At 61.4% G+C, this 14,308-nt stretch overlaps 1 protein-coding gene across 12 annotated transcripts in view; it reads right to left on the bottom strand.

Annotated features, from left to right (window-relative positions):
- The window catches only part of TFDP1 (transcription factor Dp-1), a 30,969-nt gene that overhangs the window by 16,333 nt on the left and 328 nt on the right, over positions 1–14,308 (bottom strand). For 2 of the 12 annotated variants that reach the window (XM_055089475.1, XM_028497636.2), the window contains exons 1-3: positions 13,778–13,879; positions 13,532–13,606; positions 3,967–4,035 (exon numbers count right to left, since the gene is read on the bottom strand). In XM_055089475.1, the coding sequence (XP_054945450.1) occupies positions 3,967–3,981 (15 nt within the window). In that variant the 5' untranslated portion in view covers positions 3,982–4,035; positions 13,532–13,606; positions 13,778–13,879. Of the gene's footprint in view, positions 1–3,966; positions 4,036–13,531; positions 13,607–13,777; positions 13,891–14,210; positions 14,230–14,308 lie in introns of those variants that run through there. The other 10 variants (XM_028497628.2, XM_028497633.2, XM_028497632.2 and 7 more) reach the window with 10 other exon arrangements.

Here is a 14,308-nt window from a genome sequence, read left to right as displayed (position 1 = left end):
GCATGATGGGCCGCTGAACGAAAGGAGCGTGTGCCCGACACATGCGACCACGGAGGGCTCAGAGCACCACCCGAACTGTCACAGTGACGGCCTCGGGTGAGACACGCTGGGGACCCGGACCTCCGCGGACCAGCCACGGCACCGCCCTGCCCACCCGCGTCAGGCCTGTGTGGCAGCAGCCTCCCCACGTCTGAGAACCGCCAGCGTTTCCCTGCTCCGCCCAGCGTCAGGAGGGGCGTCTGCTCGGAGCGGGGCCCGAAATCCAGTTCTCCCGACCGGACCTGGCCGCCAGACACGGATATGCGTGCGTGTGCACATACAGACGCACACAGACACACATGCACGTAAACACACACACACACACACACCGACGCACACCACACGCTCACATGTCCACACACACGTGCACATCCGCTCACACACACTCACACGTGCATATACACAGCAACGCACACCTCGCACGCGCCCGCAAGAGCCAGGTGTGAAAACAAAAGCTAATGGAGACCCTGCCCAGCGCCCCCTGAGACCGGCCGTGGAGAAGCCCACCTCAGCCCTGCACCAAGGTGGGGCTGGGCGGGCACATCCGTGAGGCGCTCAAATGCACGCACGTCCCCCACGGTAGGTGGGGGAGCCCCCCGACCTGCTGAGGCCCCAGACAAAGGCAGGCCCCACTGGGGAGGGGCCACCCGCCAGCCAAGCCCAGCATCGCCCCGTGGCCGTTTCCTGACCCCCAAGAAAACGAGGGGAGGACCAAGTGCCTGACCACGAGGACCACCGCGGATCACGGCTGGGGAGCCCGCATCTCACAGGTCCCAGAAACGCCCCAGTAACGCAGGCTCGGAGCCCCAGAGCCCCAGAGCCAAGACCCGCCACGGCCAGGAAGGGCCGTGTAAGGACACGCACCTGACAGAGGCGAGGAGAGAGCCTGGTCCCCCTCGCCTGGACGGCAGCACCAGGCAGGGGGCCCCAGGCCCCCCGCCCATCCCTCTGGCTTCTGTATCCCCCGTCCTGCTCCCCCAGAGCTGACTCCGCATGGACGCTGCAGCCGCAGAGCAGAGACCCGATGCGGACATGCAGGCTGGCGGTCGAGGAGGTCTGCCCGCCCCCATGACGAGGCCAGCGCCCGCAGGGCGCGGGGGCAGCCCGCCCTGGGGACGAGTCCCCGGGGACGAGTCCCCTGAGCCGAGCCGCTGCCCCCATCAGCCAGGGCCCCGACGCCCCCGGCCTGCTCCGTTCTCACGCTTGGCCCGCAGCGACGTGACCCACGATCGCTCGGCAGCTCACGCCCAGGAAGCCCTGCGTTGGGGCCCTCGCCCCCCAACCCGGACGCAGGGCCCACCCTCCGTTCCTCGGCCGCAGGCTCTCCGCAGTGGCTGCCCGGCCAGAGCCGACAGGCACGGCCTGTCCCGCAAACTGCTGAGGGTGGGGCAAAGGGCCACCCTTCTCTGCCAGCCCCAGCCTCCCACCTAAGCCAGGGGGACCTGGACCAGGAAACGCAGGAGAAACGAGGCAAATGGCGTAAAGCTCTGGACCAGAGCTGGCTCCGCGGCAACACTGCACAGAAGCGTCCTCCTGACCCTGGATGCCACGCCGCCTGCACCCCCGAGCCTCTCACACTCCAGCGGGGAGCCAGCGCCGAGACGTGGCCAGAGCCCACGACAGCGCCTGCGTCTCCCGCCGGGCTCTCAGCGGTCCCCTCGCGGACGTCTGGGCCACCGCAGGGCCCCCCACCAGTGCCAGCTGGCCCCCCGGGGGGGGGTCACGCAGGGCCACGGGTCGGGGGCAGTGCCACCTGACCCCCCGTGGTGACGCCACCCAGAGCCACGGGTCGGGCTCTGCCGCCTCCAGAGAGACCCCCCCAGAGCTGCCGGGTGCTCGGCCCTGATCTCCCAGCAGGGGCGAGAAGCCTGTGACACCCGACACCCGACTGAGGCCCAACGGCCCGGAGGAGCCCGTCGCCTCACACGGACGGCCACGTGGACAGCAGCCCGCACCCAGCCAGGCTCCCAGGCGCAGAAACTCCCTCTACTTCCCGACACACGTGTCAGAATCAACGAGGAAACCCAAGCTCGCCTGCCCGTGAAGGAAACTGCAATACCTGAGAAATCCTTCCTTCAGACAACCTGAAGCACAGCAACACACAAATGTCCCACCAGCCCCGAGGGGACCTCCTCGCTGAGCCTGGAGGACCAGCCTGGGCCTGGAGCCTCAGAGCCGAGCGCCGGCCTCGGGGGACGCCCGCCCTCACCGGGGACCAGTGGCGACCGCGGACTGGGACCCACGGCGGGGTCGCCCCTCCTCCCGTGCTGCTCGCTCGGGGTGCCGCGAGGACACCGAGGGCCCCCCGCGGTGGCCGCCGCCAGACCCGGGGACAGGCCTCTCAGCAAGGCCACCGCAGCCGACCCTCCCCAGCTGCTGGCGGAAGACATGTCTGTTGTTACTTTCAGCCACTGAATTTTGGGGTCATTGCTCCCACCCAGAGATGACGCCGGTTACAGGTTTCCTCAGAACATAACCAAGTGCTGCTGTTCGCCATCCGGCTGTCACTCTGGGGGCAAACCTCACAGCTGTGGGCAGCCGCAGCCACGACCCCTGGGTGTGGCGCGACCCCAAGCCATCACAGGCACGCAGTCACAGCCCAGCAGTTTATCAGGCTGCCTGAGCCCAGAGGAGTCCTTTCTGAGGGACTAAGTGAGCGACACCGGCCTCGGGAGGGCGGGTGGCAGCCACAGTAAAGCAGCTCAAGGCGTCACAGAGACAGCATCAGAGCAGGGCAGACCCCGAGGTCACCCGCTGCCATGACGACTCCGACCCATCCTTCTAAACACCAGAGACGCTGCACACACACGTCCCCCATCAACCCTGAGCCCACGGCCCCTCTCGCCCGGCTCTGAAGGAAGGTGACAGAGGTCGTCTGTGGGCCTGAAGATGACTCCGGCCGACACCCTAGCCCGCCCCAGGCTCCGTGTGCGGACAGCATCTCTGCACCGCCCCCGCCCTGCAGGACACTGCACCAGAGCAGCACAGACGGCGGACGGCGCAGACCTCGGGAGAGGAGCCGGTCCGCCCCAGGGGCGCGTGGAGTGATCGTGGGCATCGCCACCCACGAGCCACCCTCCACCCCGAGTCTCGGCCGCAGCCTTTTCTAAAACACCCGCTTCAGGAGCAGGAGCCCCAAGGGCAGCTGGGAGTCTAAGGAAGGCCTCAGGGCCTCTCCCCGCACCTCGCAGCCCAGAGGCTACAGCCTCAGGGCCTTGACCACAAGCATCAAAACACAGGTGGCGCTTCACCTTTAAGAGGTATTTCTGAAATTGCAGTTAATTGGAACATCGGTGCTCTGGACTTCCTTTCTGACAAAATCTTTGTATTTAAGATGCAAACCTGGCTTCCTCTAGGGAAATACCATGCTGCTGAATCCATTACATGTAAACCAACGACAAAGGCACTCGTTTGCCATAACTGACCTTAATTGTTCTTAGAAAAACCATATTCAGCTTTTTGTGTTTGTAGTTAATAGAAAACGTTGGTTACTCAATTACAGCAGGTACAGCTATCCCATTCACAGCAGCAATGACGGTAAAACACGTGTTCCCAAAACACACAATGCTTCTAGAAAGAGCTGAACCAATTAAGAACGAAAGCTGAAAAGCTGACCACTACTTTACTTAAACTAGCAAACCTTCCTAGTGCTGACACCACCACGCTCCAGGCTTGAGAAATGCAAAGCGGGGCCCCAGCTCGTCACACGCCCCCAGGAGGCGTGACCTGGCCGAGCCCTGCGGCATCTCCCCCCAAGTCTGCCCTGCTTCACCTTCCGGCCTCCCTCGCTGGACCTCGAGGATTCCGCACAGCCCGGGGGCCGCCCACCGGGGAGGTTGTGAGCAGGGAGCTCTGGGCGGGGTGGGGGGGGGCAGGGTGGGCGCTGAGGGAGCCAGCTTGCACGCACGCACCCCTCACCTCACTAACCTCCTCCTTACTCATCCTGAAAGGCTGTGGCACTTCCCGAGCCACACGGGCACACCCAGCGCATCAGTGCTGTCACGGAGACAAGAGAAAAAGACGAAATCCATCATCGCTGGCCCTCGTGGAAATCATGAGAAAACCTAGTCCATAGCATCCCTTAACATCAGCACTGACGCGCATACAAGTGAAATATCAGGTCTTCACCACAGCAGTCACAGGAGCAGCCCTAACATAAAAGGACACGGACCCCGAAGGACACTGCCCCCCCTCGCCGAGGGACACGCACCCCGAGCGAGCCAGGCGCCCCGCCTGCGGGACTTCGCGCCCTGCCCAGTCGCCTCCCCCGAGCGCGGCCTGACCTAGTGGCCAGATCTGCAAAGGCCAGGGCAGGTCACAAGGGACCAAGTCGCCTGCCCGCTGGCTCTCCGACCCTCCCACCTGTGTCTTGTGTCCGTCTCTGTCTCTCCCCATCTCTCTGTCACTGTCTCCCTCTGTCTCCTCGGCCCCCTCACTTGCTCTCAGGATGTGAGGACGACAAGCAGCCCCCGGAGGCCTCGGGGACCATCGAGGACACCCTTGGGTCCCGTGCTCCTGCCGCAGACGCCACGGGTGACAACACTGCTCTCCAGGGCCCTAGACTCTGGGTGACCTGCTACGGAGCTGACCGCGGCCACCTGCCACGGAAGGGCCACCACGGAGACACTATGAACCAACGAGGCCGGAGCGCCAGGGCGAGGGCTGAGGTCCATCACGCGAAGAAAGACTCCAGGTGGAGAGCATAGCTCGGGAGGCCGCGTCTGGAACCTCAGATGCAGCTACTGCCACAAACAACACAGGACAGGTAAAGCCGGCCCCTGGCGCTCACAAGGCGGTGCAGGGGAAGCTGCCTGAACAGGTGAGGACCCAGGGCCACGTCCACGTGAAACACCCCACGGGGTCCCGGTGGCCGAGCCCCTCCGGGTCCGGGACCAGCAGAGAGACACTCGGGAATCACCGTTCAGCGTTTGGGGTATTTCTCTTCTTTACTTATTTGCATTATTTTGGGGGGGTACAGCTGACGTACAACATCATACAAGTTTCAGGTGTAAAGGGTTCTCGCCTTCGAGGGACACATACTGGAACATTTGATGCCACGACAGTAGCAGTGTAACCAGTCCCGGGGGAGGCAGGACGGTGGGACAGCCCTGAACCGAGTCACTCAGGACGCGACGGGGATGCGGGGCCGTGGTCACGGCCCCTCCACCCCTGCACACATTTGAGGCGGCCCATGAGGCCTCCTCTAATCATCCACGTTCATATTTACCCACATGAAAACGTCCGGGACAAACCCGTGGAGAAAAACAACAGGAAAAGAACGTCTGAGAGCACTTATGCAAACCCGTGTAACAGACGTGTAAGTTATTCCCAAAACAATCTCCAAAATCTAACAGCAAGCCCACTCTGGACTGTGATTTCAGATGACTCTTAACTTTCTTTCCGACTCTATGTGGATTTTTAAATAAACCCTCTACTTCCGTAACTGGGCGAAACGTAAGGCTACTGCCACTTCCTCAACAGAGGATCCAGAGGCCCCAGGATCCCAAGATCCAGGAAGCACGAGGTTGGGGGGCTGCCAGCCACGGCTCTGAGGCCGGGATCCCCCCCCGCGACCCCCCCGGCATCCACGGAGAGGAAACCAGGTGGCGGCCAGAGCCACCGCGGCCCCAGCCACGGCCACAGCGAGTGGCCTGAGCCACAGGCAGGGCAGCACCGGCCACAGGTCCGGAAAGGAGACGGACGGCGAGCGCCAACGCTTCCGCATCAGGCCCAGGGTCCGCCACCAGTGGGGGTCACGCTCACAAGGCCCAGCGGGCTCCGGGGATCGGGGGGCGCAGGTGAGGCAGGCGGGGCCAGGAACCCGGGTGAGGCTGCAGAGTTCAGTGAGACCCGGACCCCCTGCCGGGATGCTGGCCGCTGTCCCCGAGGAGCACACGACCGGGAGGCAGGGCACAGCCCAGCCCGCGTCTTCTGCTTCCTCCTTAGGGGCCCTGATGCCTGGCTCGGAAATGCCAGGGCTCCAGGGCCTCCTGTAGGGCATCAGAGCCCCCCGTGCCCCCAGAGACCCACGTGTGAAGGAGCGCGTCCCCCCACTCCGCCCCCAAGCTGCACCCAGCGCCACGCAGATCGTTTGAACATCACCTTCCACCCACCAGAGGGCAGGTGCCGCCCCACTCCCAGCCCCCAACACCAGGTCCTGGGTCTCCCGTCAGAGCCGGGAGCCCCGCTCCCCAGCCTCACCCTCCCTAGAAGGACGCGGCCTCTAACCCATCTGAGCAGCCTCACTCATCACGGCCAGAAAAACATCAAATTCACTCCACAACAGGCGCAAACGCAAGACTGCCCTAAGAAAACGTGACATGGCTCCAAGACAACTTCTAAATACCTGCTTACACCCTGCTTTCTGGCCTTTCTGCGGCAGATCTGCAGGGGCTAGCCCAGCTGCACCCCCACCAGGCGACGGAGACTAGGACCCCGCCCATCTGCAAGTCGCCCCCAGGGGAACATGATTTCAGGTTCTTTAGGACCAGAAAAGCTGACCCAATGGGCGGGCTTCTCCCCTTCCCCGAAGCCCCCAAGGCCTGTGCTGGGTTTGCCCCTCATTCGCCCTCCTACCCACTGTGCCCCGCCGCAGCCCCTCAAGGGGAACCCCGTCCCCCGACCCACTGCAGCAGGCCCTTCCCCCCAACAAGTCCCTGCTGCCCACAACCCATGGGCACGTCCACACTGCAGCCAGGGCTGGAGGGGGAGGAGGCTGCACAGGAGCAGAGGCAGGGTCCTCCCTGCACCCCGATGCTGGTGGCCTGGGGCCCCCCTGCACCCATCTCTGGTGGCCTGGTGCCCTCAGCTGCATGAGTGGGTGTTCACCCCCAGAGCTCTGATCAGATCTAGATACCATCGATTCAGCATGAGACATTTTCACTCAAACCCTGATTTTTCTGAAATGCAAATGAAACAACATAAAGATAAGACCCACACCAGGTACTCAAGTCACCAAGACCAGGAAGCAGAGGACCAGCCATCGTGTAACAGCTGAGGCCGAGACCCGGGCCCAGAGGGGCAGGAACACAGACCCGTGCCGGCCTCGGTCACACTGCACCGGGAAGACAGGGAAGGAAGAACGTTCAGACACCTGGAAACTACCTGTTCTTAACATGAAACTTCCAGGTGTGAACTCTGGTGTGTTCTCCATGGTGTAGCCTGAAATGATGGTACATTTGCCACTCGTGCTGACGACAGAAGAACCAAATCTTAACGTTTTGCTATGAAATGACGACAATGGTTTCACAAACATGCTTAGTTTCTGGAGTGGATGCAAATCAACCGGAAATCGACGCCCGAATGGAGGATGCAGCAGAGGGCATGTTCAATTCACAAAGAAACGTGATGTTTTAAAAAGGAAAATATTCAACCTCTGAATCAAAAAATGCAAACTAAAACAATGCAATTTAAAACCTCACCCATCAAATGGAGCGAGTTTGTGGGGTTTTTGTTTGTTTGCTTGCGGTACGCGGGCCTCTCACTGCCGCGGCCTCTCCCGTTGCGGAGCACAGGCTCCGGACGCGCAGGCTCAGCGGCCACGGCTCACGGGCCCAGCCGCTCCGCGGCACGTGGGATCTTCCGAGTTTGTGGGGTTTTAAATTAGCAAACTTGGTGTTGAAAACGGGCGGTTAAAATGGGCTCTGACAACCTGACGGGAGTAGATGCGAGCCGGCACGCCCGCCCCGGGAAGTCATCTGAGGGCGCCTCAGGCACGGCGCACACGTGTGTGAGCGTCCACCCGCAATTACACTGCCAGGAACCCGTCCTGGGTTATCATTGTGGATTTGTGCAAACGTGAGAAGACTGAACTGGAAGCCACCGCAATCCCCACGGCTGGGGCCTGGGCACGGGGGACACAGCGGAGGGGCTCTGCCGAGTTAACCCAGCCCCGCCCCTTCGGGATCCTCCGAAGACCCGCGAGTCAGGCCACCACTCGGCTGTGTTCGCTTCTAAACGCCCACTTGTGCCGCTTTTATTTGCTATTAAACGCATGGAAAAAACTGCAAACCATCTAGGTCGCATTCAGCATCTTTAAACGTCCTCTACGTCCTCCCTCCATCCTGCAGAAATCAAAGCTGGGCCTTACAGGCTACGGTTTATGCAAGAAACGTGAATTGCTGGACCCGTTCGCCAAGAAAGGGCCTTCGCTCTACAGCCAGGGGGCTGGAAGGGCGAGCATATGTGTCTGAATTTTACAAGGTGAGTTTAGGAACGTATCATTTTTTATTATTTCCCATTTTAGGTCACTTTTTCAGTAACTGACCACCTACGATTCCCCAACATGTCAAATAAACGCACAGCTGCTAAAGATGACACAGGAGAAAAGAAAGCCTGACTGGGGGAAACAGCGACAGTACACGGACGTGGACGGGGTAGACGTGGGACGCACAGAACGTCCACACATGGGTAAAACCTTTGTTAAGTACAAGTAAGTGAAGATCCAACAGGAATAAACTACAAACCCCCAACAATCCCCCTCAGATGCCGGCTGGCAGATGGCTTCATTCTCTTGTTTTCATTTCCCTGGAGCTTTCCAACTCTGGCACAACTAACATTGCATTTACGATCACAAGAAACATTCCTTGAACTTTTTCAGTAATTCACACTTGTTCCTTGTGGAACTTCTGCTAAAAGGAAAGCCCAAGGTTTGTGACAGAAAAGCCTGCTGGTGCGACGTCAACCAGCAAAGACAAAGTCACGGCTGCCACCGAGAACCCCCGGGGTGGCGAGTCCTCTGCGGGATGGACCAGGAGGGGCCGACAAGTCTGTCACCTGTGACCGGGCAGGGAGGCGGAGGGCAGAGCTGCATGGCCCGTGGCCTGGTCCACAGGCAGAATCCCACCCTGGGTATCATCCAGCGAGCGCTCCGTGTCCCTCTGGGCCCTCGGTGACACGAAGTCATCTGTCGGGACACCAGGGTACAGGGGTCAGGAGGTGCTGTGTTTCAGGGCCCAAGGGAGGCCCAGGGGTTTCACTCTGTCAAACCAGAATCCCCTTAAAACCTGGATCCTGTGAAAACAGGACCTTGATGGACAGAGTCCTGAGCTCAAACAACAGAGGCTGAGAGGAAGAAGTCCAACTTCACCCTGGACCCTCGAAATCCGCGCAGCACATCTGCTCTGGGCCCAGACGGCGCCACGACTCTTGAGCCACCACCGGCCGGCTCCCGCCCAGGCCCGCGCAGCGTAGACAGACTCCGTACCGGCCGTGCCCGTCTGAGCAGAGGGGCCGGGTGGGTCCCACCTCCACCTGGGCCAACGCGACGCCACACTGCAGAGGTCTGGCCCTCACGCCAGGAGTGACCCAGGGCTGTGGCCCATCCCTGCTCCCCCCGAGGCCCAGCCCCCCTCAACAAACAGCACAGAACCACAGAAGGAGAAGCCAGGGCTGGCGTCCGAGCGAGAACCCCCCAGCTGTTCTACGCCGAAGAAAAACGTGACTTGCTCAACACCAAAGAGAAGAGCTTCAAGCGAGCGACTGTGCGCGGAAAACGTCCCCCGGGGGGTCACAGTGCGCGTCAGGCTGGGTACCAAGCCCCAGGAGGGCTTCCCGGGCCACAGCGCACCCCGGGGATGACTCGCTCGCCGAGGAGCAGGGCTGAGAAGGCACCCTGGCTGTACCCGGAGACAGACAGCATCTTACACCAAGTGCGACACGGCCGCGGGGGCCAGGGCAGCGCTGCTGATCCCGTAACGTCCTGCTCTTCACACGGTCTCAGGGTCTCTCCAATTTCATTCCGTGGAGAAAAAAGGTAATTCCGAAACAGGAAAAGCCCGTCGACAAACAAGCACGGCAGCGCTGGCTGCACCGCTTTCGCCGGAGCGGGCTGAGCTCTCTCGCTTGTGTCTCAAGCGGGAAGAGAAGCGCCGTCAGCGCCCAGCGGGCTCTCACCTCACGGCCTGAGAGACACGGCCGGTCCCGCCACCACGGGTCCCCCTCCGCAGCCCGAATCTCATCACCGAGGCCCAGGCCCGGGAAGCAGCACTCAGGACGTGTGTTTTCAGACAAGCTCATTAAACCAGGCCTTGTTACGCATCCCTCACAAGCTCAGATTCCACGCGTGTTTCTTCGGTCTCCTGCCCCCAATAACACAATCCAGGGATTTTTCCAGAAACTCACGGAACGCAAAGTGCAACCACAGAGCAGCTCCACGGTGAGGCCCCCGAGCCCTGACGGCAACTCACAGGCCCTCCCGGGACTGCTGGGGCCAAACCGCGGCTCACCTGCCCTCTGCCCCCAACCTGAAGCAGGGAGGGGAGGGTCCCGGGAACATCTCCACAAAAGCAGGCCTGAGATTTCACAAATCGACTACCCCCTGCCTGCTCTTTTCAAACCTTCGTGACACTGGATGAGGACTGGTCCTCCCAGTGGGGACGCTAGCCCCGTGTCCTCCTTCCGAGGGTCACTCCGACGGCGGGGACTGAGTCACGGGATCTCTCCCTGCGGCCCCTCCAGTCCAGTTCTAGAACAACTAGAGCCGCTACACAGCCCCTTTATCTTAAACCCACAGTCTTCCAAAGGCCAATGGCACCAAAGCACTCATCAAGGCCACAGACCAGAAGGGGAGGCAGCCATCCCCAGGCAGGGACACGCGTGCACCACACATTTAGCACGCGCCCACGCTCAGCACACACACACGCACACGTGCACACATGCACATGCTCGGCCCCCTACACACACACACGTTCAGGAAACACACATGCACACACACACCATGCACACGCTCGGCCTGCTAAACACGCGTGCACCACACATTTAGCACGCGCACACGCTCAGCACACACACACACACGCACACGTGCACACATGCACATGCTCGGCCCCCTACACACACACACGTTCAGGAAACACACATGCACACACACACCATGCACACGCTCGGCCTGCTAAACACAAATGCTCAGGAAACACACACGCTCAGGAAACACACACAGACACACATGCACAACGTCAGACGCCATCCACTACTTCACACAGCTGCAATTTTTAGTACAATGAGACATCTCTGACGGTGACAGTTTTCACATTTCCTTCCACGCCTACATTCACCACAGGAGCGTCCTGGGCACTGGAAACCCTCCCATCAGGATCTGTGTCATGGGACCGGAGGCACAAAATAAAACCCACAGATACCCAGTCTCATAAATCAATAAGCAATGAACTGCATTTTCACTCAGCAGGGTGACAAGTCCCCGTGGGGGAGGGAACAGGCAGCCCCAGGACGGCACCGCGCCAACAGCGTCGCCGCCACCTTCGACCTGCGCGCCTCTGACCCACGGGCCTCGTCACAGGAAACTGCAGCAACACCGCCACATGCACATTAAGGACAGTCCCTGAGCTCTGGTGTGAGTCCCACACACGAGGGCCGAGGGTCCCGGGAGCAACGAAGGGGCCAGGGAGGTTAAGGACGGCGCGGAGCCCCACTTTCCAAAGGGAGCGGTGGTGGCGAACCACCAGGCCACCAGGCTTCTTTTCACGTGTTGCCAGAAAATGGCTAAACGCGGGAACGACGGTGTTTTGTCCAGATACCTTTTCAAAAAACACACGAAGACTTAACTTCTTCGTGCGCTAGGCACAGAAGCCCCACGGTGGGCAGGCAGCTCAGCCTCAGGCACCACCGGCCTGCGCCCTCACCCTGCCTCCTCCTCCTCCTCCTCCCCATCCCCACGTTCCGGGGTTCAGGGGGAACGCGCTGCTTCCTCCCCGACTCTGCCCCACCCTCACCGCCGGGCTCACCGTCACGGCTCCGGCAAACCCCAAACCCCGAGCGAGGCCGGCAGCGCGCAGGGCCCTCGGCCCAGCGGGGCAGGACCCTGGGCCGGACGCACATACGACAGGGTGGAGAGAAGCTCCAGGTGTGCCCGGGAGACTGGCCCACCCGCAGGGGGACGGCCCACGCTGCCCCGTCCCAGCCCCCTCCAACCCCCCGGGCCCCGACAGTCCCCCACGGAGCCCCCAGAGCTCTGCCGAGCTGGAGTCCCAGCCCACCACCCCCTTCAACTCAAGAGGCTTTGATCTCACACAGGAGACCACACTGAGGCCCCACTGCTTAAGTTACCGCTGGCTACCAGAGTCGGCTTCCCAGGCTCAAACGTCACACCCTCCTTAAGACTCAGGCAGCGGGACACGGGCCAAGCCCTGACCCGGCCGTGGCCTCCAGCCCGCCGACCTCCAGCCCCAGCGAGACCTGGTTCCGGCACACGTGACTGCCCCCAGCTCAGCACAGGCAAGGCCACCTCACCTGCATCTCCTCAGGCCGGTATCACCATGCACCGACCTCCACGGTCGGTGTCACCTACTCACATCGCAACGGATGGTCCTGCATCGCTCCACCCAGCCACCGGGCTGCCCGTGCTTTGCGGAGCTGTGTCTCCAGAAGGGACCATCGCAAGAGGCCGCTCAGCAGTCCTCCTCCTGCAGCCGCGCCCAGGGCCGTGACCGTCCGTCTTTACTTCCCCCAGACGCCCAGGAGGAGAAAGAGGGCTCTCCTCCGGGGGTTCACACAGGAGGGCAAGAAACTCGGCCCCCAAACACCAGCCGCGGCACCGCAGCGCCCTTACTGCGCGCCTGCTGCCCGGCCCGCGTCTTTGGGGCGAACGTAGCAGAGAAGGGGGCACGGCCTTCGACCGTCAGAGATGATAAACTCACACCCGCAGACACCACACGGGGCATCCGAGTCCACACACGCTGGCGGGAGGACTTCACACCTGCTATGTGGTCCCACAGATACAGACACATTTTATGCCTCCAGCTGTGTCTCGGGCTGTACTTCTGTGCAATTCATGGGTGAGTAAGTCCACGGCCTCTTTTCCCTAATGTTCCCAGAACAGCACATTCTGAGAAACACTAAAGAACAAAGCTGGGCTTTCAGTTAATTTAACTATTACCCAGGGTAGTACAGGGCTACACGGCCCATAAGATATATTTGGGGGCATAAAAGCCTCTTTCTTGCAAAATGTGAAGAAAAATTACTATGTTCTATAGCTTCATAACAAATATAAAGCTAAAGTAGAATTTTTTACCACATTTTGTTCATCACCAAATTTCACTCTTTCTGAGAAAAAGAGTTGCCAAAACCAGTCCTTAGCGCTTTATGGATCGAAGCTGAACTAACTTCCCACGGGGTACACAAAGCAGGTGCTCAGGGCCTAGGCCAGGGCCGGGCCCAGCCCTCATGCGCTCAGGGTGTCCTCCCACAAAGGCACGATTGATTTACAAGTTAACCCTCGGCAAAGACGCAGAAATTGGGCTGTGACTGAGCCTCCGCCCGGTGTTGAGGCCTGCAAAGCCCAGGCAGAGGCCAGCGCACGGCTCCACACAAGCTGTGGATTTCTTCCATCCTTTTCACCTTTACCTTGTTTCATGTGCTTTAAAAGCCTGAAAATCAACTCTTCTGTAGTTTATGTGTGGTCATTCTGAAACAAAGTGGGGACCTACCAAGAACACAGCACTAGGCAAACGTCTGTCCAGCAGGAAGCAAACATACTTACATCTTTTGCCATGTTACCAGATCCGTGAAATCGATGCTATAAATGTTCACCCTCCAGAGAAGAAAATTGGTTTTTCTGGTAAGAAGAAGGAAAAACGAGGAATGAGTAAGGATGAAATAAGAAGTAACACCAACGTTCCTCCAGCACCACCGCCGTCCCCACTGCCCCTCCCGGTAGCAGGCGCCTTCCTTTCCAAACCCTCACACCCCAACCCAAGAGCGCGCGCGGCCCAGAAATGCCCCCTACCTCGGGGACTTTAAAGTCATCCCAGGCAGGGAAGCCCGTCCGCCACCAGGATGCCCGCCCGGCCTCCCCGACGCGCACAAAGACCCAGCGCGGATAAGCATGGCCCCGCGGCCCCGCGCACACGCGCTCCCGGCCCACCCGCGACCACCGGCCGACCGGTAACTCTGACAGGTGGGCTTCCGGGGTCCCGGCCTCCGGCCTGTCACTAGGCCGCGGCCGCCACCCGCGAGCGCCCCCCGCGCGCCGGAACCGGCAGTCGGCGGGCAGGTGGGCCCGGCGCCGCCCGGACCCTGCGCCCCAGACCCCGCGCGCTCGGACCCGCCCCGCTCCGACCCCCGCCGGGCGCGGACGCGGACGCGCGCGCCGCTCCGCCTGGAGGCCGCCCGCAGGCCCCGCCCGGGACCCCGGCCCGCGACCCCGCCGGGCCGGTCACCTGGGCGCCCACGCGGCGGCCCTCGGCGCGCGGGGACCGGCTCGGCGCACGCGGCGCGGGGGCGGGGGGCGGCGGGGTCCGCGGGCGGTCAGGGCGCG

Source organism: Physeter macrocephalus, chromosome 13 (genome assembly GCF_002837175.3).
Source record: "Physeter macrocephalus isolate SW-GA chromosome 13, ASM283717v5, whole genome shotgun sequence".
Lineage (NCBI taxonomy): Eukaryota > Metazoa > Chordata > Mammalia > Artiodactyla > Physeteridae > Physeter > Physeter macrocephalus.
The sequence above is the reverse complement of the archived record's forward strand: the minus strand, read 5'-3'. Positions and strand labels throughout refer to the sequence as shown.